Source organism: Arachis ipaensis, chromosome B05, assembly GCF_000816755.2.
Source record: "Arachis ipaensis cultivar K30076 chromosome B05, Araip1.1, whole genome shotgun sequence".
Classification (NCBI taxonomy): domain Eukaryota; kingdom Viridiplantae; phylum Streptophyta; class Magnoliopsida; order Fabales; family Fabaceae; genus Arachis; species Arachis ipaensis.
This window is the reverse complement of record NC_029789.2, coordinates 16214401-16226323: the sequence shown is the minus strand read 5'-3', so window position 1 is coordinate 16226323 and position 11923 is coordinate 16214401. Positions and strand designations below refer to the sequence as shown.

General features: G+C 36.5%; 1 protein-coding gene and 1 long non-coding RNA gene across 2 annotated transcripts; both read left to right on the top strand.

Annotated features, from left to right (window-relative positions):
- On the top strand, window positions 1233–3131 carry LOC110271795. Its single transcript, XR_002362485.1, has 3 exons — window positions 1233–1337; window positions 1419–1557; window positions 3082–3131. It is a non-coding gene; the product is annotated as an uncharacterized LOC110271795 (long non-coding RNA).
- LOC107641724 lies at window positions 6346–11676 on the top strand. Its single transcript, XM_016345196.2, has 2 exons — window positions 6346–7042; window positions 11135–11676. The coding sequence occupies exons 1-2, from the start codon at window positions 6753–6755 to the stop codon at window positions 11196–11198; spliced, it is 354 nt and encodes a 117-aa protein (XP_016200682.1). The 5' UTR covers window positions 6346–6752; the 3' UTR covers window positions 11199–11676.

Genomic DNA, 11923 nt, shown 5'->3' with positions numbered 1-11923 from the left:
TTACTCATACCTTTTCAAACTTTACATAATCTCTTACAACCTGAAATTGTATTCAAGAAATGTCACATCTATGTTTTCGTTATTCTTTTTCAAATATGTTGTTGTATACTTTTCTTTTGAAAGGAAAAATGATTTTCTTAAGTTTCGATTTTGGTAAATGATGCATTCGAAAGAGTTTCATTGATACTCGAATCTTGTGAATTATCTTTGGCCTTAGATTTTCTTTTTTTATAAACCTCATACTCCTTGACCTTGAATTCATTTCAAACCGTTGTGTTGTTGTCTAATCCTCAAGGTTGTCTTTTAAATTCTTGTGAACATCGTCCTTGTCACCTGACCTTATCTCATGCCTTGTAACCTTCTAAATAACTCGGGAATTGCTTTAGAGGCACGTATGACCTTTGGGCATATCAAATGAAACGTTAGTCTCCTTAGAATGCTGCTCGTGAGCGTGAAAAGATGAAGTAGTAAGTGTGTGACGTAATAAGGGGCTGTGGTAGTTTTATTTCCATGTGAAAATTTGTGGATGATAGGCTTGTAACCAACTTTTTTTGGGTTGCGAAGTAATTGATGGAGTTGCAAATTGAAGTTCTGAAGTGAATACAACGTTGGTGAATGAACGTTTTACCTGTTGTTTAAATACCAGCTTGCTTTGTAGCCATTTTGCCACATTAACTATAACTTTGCATTGTGAACGCCTATCTTGTATCTCCTGCCTTATACCATACTTTACCCTTATATATAAATCTTATAGTTATTCAGTATTTGAACATCTATATACATAAATATGCTAAACTTTCTTGCTTATCTAAAACGCATTTAGAAAGTAAAGTACTGTTGCTTCAGACCCATGTGACATTCTTGTTTTAAACCCCCGTGTAACTTTTGCTTCAGACCACACTTTTTCCATACGCCTAAGTTTTACAAACTATTCGATATTTGGAAAATTAATACATATATCTGCTAAGATCTCTGCTTTTCTAAAGTATTCAAAACTATTTTAGAATGATGTGTATTAAGTTAATTTTCGAGGACGAAAATTTTTATAAGTGGGGTAGGATGTAAGACCTCTAATTTTTTAAAAGTTATTAATTAATCATTTACGATGCATTATATTTTTTTAAGACTGTATTTTGGAGATTTTTATATAAAAGTTGAGTAAACTCTTATTTTTGATTTAGAGTTCTTATAATTGAAAAATAGGGAATATTTTATATGCCTTTTTATTGATATCCCTGCTGCCTTACCAATTGGAATATGTTACTGCCATCAGGACAGATGCATAGGTCCCTGATTATGTTCTTTGCTGCTCTGTCGTTCTGTTTTCTATAGCTGCAGTAAGTTATTTTAACCTTGATATCCTTATTGCTATTGTTTTCCTATGAATTATTGAGAATTTCGTGATATTGACGTTCTAGGGTCGAGTTTCGGTAATCACATGGTTGGAGTAAAAGCCGTTTTTTTTGTTGTGAAAGTAAACGGAACTGCGGATGCAGCTGCCGCTGAATGCGAGCCAAAAGAAAAAGAGTTTAGTCTCGTAGTTAGATCGCAATCGAGGTAGGGGTTTTTCTTAAATATATTTTACATTACAGGGTTGTTATAAATCGATATTAACGCGTAAAATACATTTTTGTGATTTCGTGAGTCTTATGAATTGAATTGACTTGTTTTGGTTGAATGAGATCATTAATTTGATTTGATATTAAACCCGATTTGATATTGGAATTTGATTTTAAAATAAACTTGGAAAAAGACTTGATATTTGAAAACGGGTTATTTATTGAGAATGATTTGCTATTTTTTGGAAATGATTCGAAAAGTGTTTGAGGGAATGGTTTGGTTTGAAACTGTTTGAGAAGACCGAGAATTCTTAACTATTGATTGATGCTGTTGGTTGAAGTCGGTTTAAATTGTGATTTATAGGATTGGTTGATTGAATTCTGGATTTTGTAATTTCTTTGGGTTGAGTACTGTTGTTATGATAATGGCTGTTGGAAGTGATTTGACTGATTAACGGGTGTTTGGTTTGGTTTGGTTGGGACCCGAACAGGGTGGCAGAATCCGAGTTTTAGAGGAGATGCTGCCGAAATTTTATAAAACTGGAAGTTTTGTTTGAAGTAATTGTTTAAAAAGATTTAGTTCTTAAACGTTATTTGTTTTGGATTGATTTATTTAGAAAAGTAAGAATTATGTTTTGAATTGAGATTGTTGATTAACAGAAAGAAGGATGATGAGGATTGATTTGAAGTATGATTTTTGAATGAATTTGGAAGGATATGGATTGACGAATGATGATGATATTGAGAATGGCTTAGATATTGATGAATGATGAATGAATTATTTGTGGCTTATGAATTTAAAATATCCGAGATACGAGGTTCCCTGGATTAAGTGCCGTGGCTTGCCACCACGTGTACCAGGTTGAAAACTCGATACTCTGTTGACCCTACGACGTAAGTGTGACCGGGCACTATATAAATTCCCGGAAATGTTACCCCCATTGAGCAATATTGATTATTTGAGAAAAAACTATGCATAGACTCTTGGGGATGCACGTCGGGGGACAGTCTAAGGACAATTCAGACTTGTCGTGTTGGCTGGATAACCGACAGATGAGCCTCATCAGCCATAGGACAGGCATGCATCATATGCATTTGTATGCTTTATTTGGGTTTGAACTTGTTTTGGTTTGCCTAATTGCTAAACTGTTCTTAACTGCTACTTGAACTATTTACTGTAACTGCTACCTACTTGTGCTTTCCTTGTTTGTCTTGCCTGTGTTTGTCCTGGCGTGCTACATTTGAGAATAAACTTTGGTGCTGAATTAATGATTGTGTTGTTTGATTGCATGGTTGGTTTCTAATTGAGATTTTTCTTATAAGGAAGGAAATGTTTCGGATTTTTGAATAATTACACGTTTCTTTAAAAAGGTTTTGAACGATTACCTACTGTTTTTTTAAAAGATTCATAAGGCAATGATAATCACTGAGCTTGAAAACAATTTTCTTATTAAATATCTTCTTATGACAACTTTGAAACTGCGTGGTGAGACCGTGTGGTTAGGTTCTCACCCCTCTACAGCTTTATCTTTTCAGGAACCGGATGAAGCATTAAGAAGAGTTATACTGCGTTTGGTTTATATGTTGTTGTATTAATTAGATTATTTTCTTTCCTCGTATTTGTTATTAAAATTTTGTAAGAGGGATAGGAATTGTATGTTTTATATGTATAATATATTGAGTTATTATGTAAGGAGTCTTGTATATGAATCTATGCCTGCTTGTATTTTTTCTTAAGATAAAGTATTTATTTTCGGTTTTCTAAAAAATCAGCGATACAGTGTCGAGTCACAGGTTCCTATTTTAGTATTTAATATGTAAAGTAGTTTTAATACTTCTTACTATCAGAGTAGCGCAGCCGGAAGCGTGACTTCTGATAGTGAGGGTGTTACACAAAGACTATGTACCATTTTATCAGCACTAGAATCTTTCAAATACTAATTTAGTATTTACCTCTTTTTATAACCATATATAAAAAATTCTTCTCTTTTTTAACCTGAGTTAATACTTAAATTTTATTTTGAACTTTAAATTGACTCTTGAAATATAAATTGCCTCAATTCCAATTACTCACATTAGTTCCTCAAATGATTTTTGTTAATACCGTATTGACGTGGTATGCTGATGTGTCAGAACACTAATCAACTATGTGGAATAAAGTGATGACATATCTGTCAATGACATAATAATATAGATTGTAGTATTGTATGACATAACGCAATTCGCTTCCATATTTGTTATCTATGTATCACTAGTATATTATCTTTTAAATGATTCAAATTGGCCTCTGAATTTTTATTAATAACTCATGTTAACTCTTCACAGGCTTGCTGCTCCAATCCCCACCACCACCACCAGCAACACCACCACCACCACCACCACCAGCTGCACCACCACCACCAACACTAACACCAACACCAACACCACCACCACCACCACCAACACCAACCAACACTAACACTAGGAATACCAAACAATAGCAACAACACCAGACAACACCAAACTAAGAAGCAGAAACAGAAAGCAAAAAAACAGAAAGCAAGAAAGCAAAAGCAAGAAAACAGAAAACAAGAAAATAGAAGCAAGATGCAGAAGCAGAAAGCGATGCAGATGAGGCGGCGAGGTTGCGAGGCGGCGGCAGTGACTCGCGTCTCCTCTCTCCCTCGCGATCCCCAAGGACGACGGCCACGACGACGGCGACGGTGGCTCCAAGCTTCGCCAGCGCCGTCCCCCCTTCCCCTTCCCCCCCTCCCTTTCCCAACAAATTTTCTTTTATTTTTTTTTAAATTTTATAACTTTTTTATTAAAGTAGGGGTAATTTAGGAATAAATTAAAATTTTTTTAGAAAGGACGATTTTAAAATGAAATGCAACATTAAGGACGATTTTAAGTCAAAAATTACATCAGGGACGGTTTCGATTCTGACCCTCAATGTTAGGGACCAAAACAGTACTTATCCCTTTTTATAAAATAATGTGTTGTATTGTATGCTTTTCAAAATAAATTTTTTTAAAAATAAAAAGTAAAAAATTTATTTTATGGACTAATTTGATTTGCGTTTTTTATTTTAGGAACTAAAATGAGTTATGATTGAAAATTCAGAGACTAATTTAAATTACTTAGAATGATAACATATTAATGATACATAAAAAAATTATGGTGTAACACATCACACATAACTAATACGTGAACAAATTGCGATATGACACGTGACATTATCATCCATATTAGCATGTTTCGTGTCACTAATAAATACGTCATCACTTCATTCTCTGTGATCGAATGTTGTTCTGATACGTGGCATTGACGTCAGCATGCCACGTCAACTTGATGTTAACGAAAATTATTTGAAGAGATAATGTGAATTAAAAAGTGAAAATTCAAGATCTAAATTGAGACAATTTAAGATTTGAGGTATTTTTTAGAAGTCAATTTGAGTGTTAACTCTCTTTAACTTCCATGTACTCATTATAAATAGGAATGTTTGGTTGTGATATTGGGTATGCAAGTTTGGAAAATTTTAGCGAGTGAAAATTAAGGACAAAAATAGTAAGGTTTTTCTCATGTATATAAGCCCCTTGTATGAATGTTATTTTCAAAATATATAAGAGAGTATATAGATTTCTCTGTATATTTTGAGAAATTGTAATCTCACCATTTAGTTATATTATTTTTATTATTGTCTGAATTTTTGTTTAATTTCATCCATTTTTTGTTCATAAATTTTAGTTGCGTTATTTTACCTTAATAATTCTGATACTCGATATTTTTTTGTCTCACAAGAACAGAATAATAGAGTTAAAACTGAGACAAAATTATTTCTTGCTGGATAATTAAGTCTAATTCATCCCAAGAATAAAGTCATTTCATTTGAGGAAGACCATCCCAACAGCTTACTTTGCCATAAAATCTGCAACGATATTTGCGGAACATTACATAAACGTAACAATGACAGTCTAATTTCTCTAAGTAATATCTTAATCTTAATAAGAAAGTCCTTATCTTCTCTAAACATCAATGATGCTTCCTATTGAATTAGAAAAAAAAATTGAACTATTCATTTAATAACATATCTGTAATCATACTCTTAAGGCAACAAGAGTCATTGCTAAATAATAAAAAATTCACATCTAAAAATGTTATCACTAGAAATGAAGTCTCAAAAATTTAACAACTAATATCTCAAATTAAATATCTAAAAATTTTAAGATGGTTCATAGTCCTTAAATTTGCATCACAATTCACTTTGAATATATTTGACCAGAAAAAGAGAGTTTGTCATACACTCAAAAGAGAAGAAGAAATTAAATTCTTTTAGCGAATTGAATTAGAAAATCATTTTCACACCTTCTTTTGAGTAAAGAAATGATATTTTTAAATAAATTTTTAATTGGTATAATTTACCAAAATAGTAGCCGAAGTGACATGCAGAAATATGTGTGGTATGCAAGAAAAAAGCAACCATGTGTTGCAAAAAAAAATGCGTACCATTTTTCATAACGTGTCATTATATAAAGTTGTTATTCACATGTGAAAAGATGTGGCTTATATTTGTGTAATATATATTGCAAGCCTATTTTGATTTAATTTATCAATTTTGAATCTATCTATGAGCCTTTTTAGTATCCTATTATGTATAAATCTATCATCATTTTTTTAAATTAGTTATTTATTCATATGATCAATACACACACATAGCCAAAAGAAAACCAGAGGGATGAAAGACACCTCTTTTGTTATATGTATGAGTATGTGATAGATTAGAAAACATGCAATAAGATTTGTAATGAATTTGTATAATGGGAAGAAAGTATACTGAATTAGTGTTGTATTACTAGTGAATAGCATGAATGAAAAGGAGTATGAACACAAACGTTTCCCTGCTTCGAGTGAGGGTTATACTCCAGAGCCAATTCTCTAATGACCAAATGATAATTCTCTACTCTCTCCTGATACTACTTTTACCCCATATCAATCATTCTCATACTCAAACGTAACTAACTTTGCCACATAGGCATTCCAGAAGCAATTTGTTACATCACATAATCTTGGTGCCAAGTTGGGCGTTTCTTTCTTCTAGGACCCAACATCTCTGGCCCATGACTCTCTTCTTTTTCATCTTCAATTGATTCCTCTTCAGCTGGGCCTTGTTGGTTTAGATTTGGGTTTGCATCAATTATCCCCCTCTCCACTATGACCTTGTCCTCAAGGTCCACATCTAGAAACTCCCTGCTAAGTTCAACCATATCTACTCATGTGGTCTCATGGCGAGGAACTCCTTCCCAATCAACAAGGAGTTCAGTTCGAGGTCCTGTCGGAGTGGAGACAACACGACTTGCTATGATGGCTGCTGGGCGTGGCTGCAGGGAAGACTGTAATTCAGCTGCAGATGGCACTGACACTTGCGGAGGACCGTGGAAGGGTTTCAGCACTGATACATGGAAGACCGGACGAAGGGCACACGACTCCAGCAACTCCAACCGGTAAGCCACCTTCCCTACCTTCTGAATGACTTTGTAGGGACCATAATATCTCTTCCGTAGTTTATTATGTGGCTCCAAGGATAGGGAGTGCTGCCTATAGGGTTTAATCTTGAGTAAAACCATATCCCCAAGATTAAATTCCATGTCCCTTCTATGTGAATCAGCTTGCTTCTTCATTTTATTTTGAGCCTTTGAATAAAGTAAGTCAGTTCCTTATTCAGAACTTCCCTCACCTTTAACATCTCATCCACCTCTATAACACTCGTAGTACCTGAGGAGTACCCAGGGAGTACATTCATGGGAAATCCAAATAAAGCTTTATGTGGAGTCATGTTAATAGTAGAATGGTAGGAGCCATTATTACAGAAATCTGCCCATGATAAATTGGTGGTCCATTATTTTGGATAGGTGTGTGTGAATACGCGTAGGTATTGCTCAAGTGTTCGATTAACCACCTCTGTTTGGCCATCACTCTGAGGGTAATATGCAGAGCTATAAAGTAACTTAGTCCCACTTAATTCAAACAAAACTCTTCCAAAACCGACTCAATAAAATCAGATCTCGATCTGAAATAATAGTAACAGGAAAGCCATGTAACCGTACTAATAAATTAATGAATACCTGTGCCACATCCTTGGCTGTAAACCCAGGTTTCAGAGCACTGAAATGACCCACTTTGCTGAAACGGTCCACCACCACTAAGATCCCTGTAAACCCAGTCGACTTAAGAAGTTGCACAATAAAATCCATGGAAATATCGGCCCATGGTCTAACCGGAATTGGTAAGGGCTATAGAAAATCTTGGGACTTGGCAGGAATGTACTTAGTGACTTGGCACTCTTGAGAGTGCTCAACAAACCTGTGAACTTGGCCTCGCATTCCAGGCCAAAAAAATGACTCCCCAAGGGCCTTGTAAGTCTTGAGAATTCCCCCGTGACCGCCTCTAAGTGATGAGTGAAACTCTTGCAATAATAATTCCCTCAACCCTTTGAAATCGGGAACCCAAAATCGCCCTTGATACATCAAAAGACCCTCCTTGACTGTATAATCTAGCCCCAATTCCCCTGTTTTCAACTTATCATGGAGGCGCAGCATGGCTGGATCAGTCTGATTCCCTTCCAATAAATCCTGCATCAGTGTGAGATGGATTGAGGTGAAAGCCAGGAATTCATGAGCCATAGTTGTCTCTGGATGCCTGGACAGTGCGTCTGCCACCTGATTTTGTTTTCCCGGTCGGTATTCTATGTCAAAATCATATCCCAATAATTTGTGCAAATAAAATTGTTGTTCAGAGGTCAACACCACCTATGTCAACAGCTCTTTTAAACCCCGATGATCAGTTTTTACGGTGAATTTTTTGCCTAGTAGATAATGACGCCATTTGGCAACCACCTGAGTAATGGCATACAACTCTCGAATATAGGCAGAAGACATAGCCAACTTCGGATTTAGCTTCTTGCTAAAGTAGGCTAAAGGGTGCCCATTCTGGGATTGGACAGCACCTATCCCGGTGTTAGATGCATCGGTCTCAACAGTAAACCTCTGAGAAAAATCCGGAAGGGATAGCACAGGTGTGTGAGTCATGGTTGTCTTCAATTTGTCAAATGCCATGTCCGCTTCAGCACCCCAATGAAAATTATTTTTCTTCAGCAATTCAGTGAGTGGATGAGCTAGTTGGGCATAGGCCAAAACAAATTTTCGATAATAGCCTGTTAACCCAAGGAAACCCCTCAATTGCTTAAGGGAAGTTGGCTTCGGCCAAGCTTGTATTGCCTCAATTTTAGAAGAGTCAACCTTGATTCCCATAGAGCACACAACATGTCCCAAATAATCAACCTGATTTTGACCAAAAGAACATTTAGAAGCTTTAGCATATAGATCATGAGTACGTAGGACAGCAAGAGTAGTTTTGAGATGCTCCAAATAATCCGCCCATGTACGGCTGTAGATGAGAATGTCATCAAAGAAAACTGCAATGAATTTTCGTAGGTAAGGTTGAAAAATCCGATTCATGGTAGCTTGGAATGTAGAAGGGGCATTAGTAAGGCCGAATAGAATTACCACAAACTCATAGTGACCCAAATGAGTTTGAAAGGCTGTGATGTGCACTGAATTTTCATTCATTCTGATTTGGTGGTAGCCCGACCGCAGATCAATCTTAGAAAAATATTCGGCACCAAAGAGTTCATCAAGTATCTCTTCTATAGTTGGTATAGGAAATTTTTCCTTAACCGTAATTGCGTTGAGAGCCCTATAATCAACGCAAAAGTGCCAACCACCATCCTTCTTTCTTACCAAAAGCACCAAGCTAGAAAATGCACTATGGCTTTCTCTAATCACACCAGTTTCAAGCATTTCCACGATCAAACGCTCCATCTCATCTTTCTGAAATTAAGGATACTTGTAGGGTCGTACCTTAACCGGCTGGGCACCCGGTATGAGCTCAATTTTATGGTCAATCTTCCTAGTGGGAGGGAGCTATGTAGGTTCCTCAAAAACCTGTTGGAATTCTTCCAAAAGCTGCTAAATATCTACAGGGACTGTTGGTTTGCTGTTGGTCTCTCCTTCAATCATTCTCAGGTGATAGAACGTAGTAATTACCTTATTTGTCACCAATTTCTGCAGCATTCTATTACTGAGCCCTTCTGATTGCAATAGCCTTTCCCCTTGTAACTTTACCTTTAAATTATGCACTACAAACTCCATAGTCAACAACCCATAATGAATGGTGACATAACCAAGACCCATAAGCCATTGGACACCTAGAACCAAATCTGCACCTTGCAAGTCCAACACATACGTGCTGATGTTAAACTTGTAGCCTTAGAGAATCAAGGCAATTTCCTCACACTGTGCCTAACAGCCAATACTATCTCCATTTCCCACTAGTACTTGTAAAGGAGTCACATCACGCATAGGAATTGCAAGTCTCTGAGCCACACTGGTTTTAATAAAATTATGGGTACTGCCCCCATCAATAAGCACCATCAGTGGCTGGCCATTATATGTTCCCTTCAACCTGAATGTAGTGGGCTAGTACTGCCCCACCATAGCGTTAAAGCTAATCTCAGGTTGCACCGGTTCAATAATTATCGGTTGTTTTGGTCCTTCAGTAATTACCTCCTCTGCTGGTGGTTCCCTCAACAGTTCCTGCATTGCATCCTCTCCAATTAACAGATGCAGTGTGGTTTTACAGCGATGGGAAGGTGACCATTTATCCTCATAATAATAGCATAATCCTTTAGACCTCTTTAGCTTAACCTCCTCTGCTGATAAGTGTTTGTAAGGGGTGTTTGGGATGTGCTTAGGTTGTGTTTGGGTTGTGGTTGGGCTGGATGCTGCTAAGGTTGTTGTAGGATTGTGTGTGTGTTTTGTTGTTGGGATTCGGTTAGTTGGTGGAGTTGGGGTGCTGAAGTATATGGTGGTGTTTCAACTGTTAGGGTTTGTGTATGGTTTCAGGCTTTTAATTGAGTATGTAGGGTTCGCAGCATGCTTTTGTTCATGCAATTTGGCTAAGGCTACCGCGGTATCATACTCTTGAGGTTTAGCTATCATCAACTCGTATTTGAGATACTTCTGCAAGCCAGCAATAAACATGGATACCAACTAATCCTCACTCAACCCAATCACTTGGGTTGATAATTCCTCAAACTGGGTATGATATTCTGCCGTAGAATCAGTTTGTTTTAGCTCCTTAAGAGCTGCCTTTGGGTCATAGAAATAATTCTGGCCAAAACGAATTAACAATGAATTCAAGAATGAGTCACAAGTATGTCAAATATCATTTTTTACTAACCAACGATACCAGGAATAGGCAGGACCAGTTAAATGGAAAGAAAGCATCATGATTCTCATCTCCTCAGGCACACTAAACCATTCAAAATATTCTTGCACCTTGAAAACCCACTCCTCAACCCTTTCACCATAAAAAATAGGTAGTTCAACACGCATACCTCTATTTCCCGAGTGGAAGTGATTAGAATGATGATGATGATGCTTGTTGTTGTTCTCAACGTCAGAATTAGAGTCCTATTCTCTAATTATTTTCTTTTTCTTCTTGGAATCCGCTAACATTCCTTTGATTTGTTTCAGGAATTCTTCCATGGAATGTAAGCGGTCATTAGTGTCCGAGACCTTGCTGTTAATCTCAATCTGACCCCACTGTAAGACTACAATTTCTGCTTGGAATTGTCGGAGTTCATCGGTATCCACCATCTCTCAACGAGAGCACCAATGATAGATTAGAAAATGTGCAATAGGATTTGTAATGAATTTGTATAATGGAAAGAAAGTATAATGAATTAGTGTTGTATTACTAGTGAATAGCATGAATGAAAAGGAGTACGAACACAAACGTTTCCCTACTTTGAGTGAGGGTTATACTCCAGAGCCAATTCTCTAATGACCAAATGATAATTCTCTACTCTCTCCTGATGCTACTTTTATCCCATATCAATAATTCTCATACTCAAACGTAACTAACTTTGCCACGTAGGCATTCCAGAAGCAATTTGTTACATCACATAATCTTGGTGCCAAGTCGGGCGTTTCTTTCTTCTAGGACCCAACATCTCTGGCCCATGACTCTCTTCTTTTTCATCTTCAATTGGTTCCTCTTCAGCTGGGCCTTGTTGGTTTGGATTTGGGTTTGCATCAGTATGACTACTAGTTGACGATAATCTTACACCTAAAGTTAAAGGGCAAAAATAATAAGAGTTTAAATAGGAGAGAAGATTACAAATTTACGATAGGAAAAGTATAAGTAGACAATAAAAATATTAAACAATATGAACAATGGATATATCGGATGTTTAATTCACTAGGTGTTCGGATGTTCAATTCACTAAGTGTGCAAATGGTTATTCTAATATTAAGATTTAG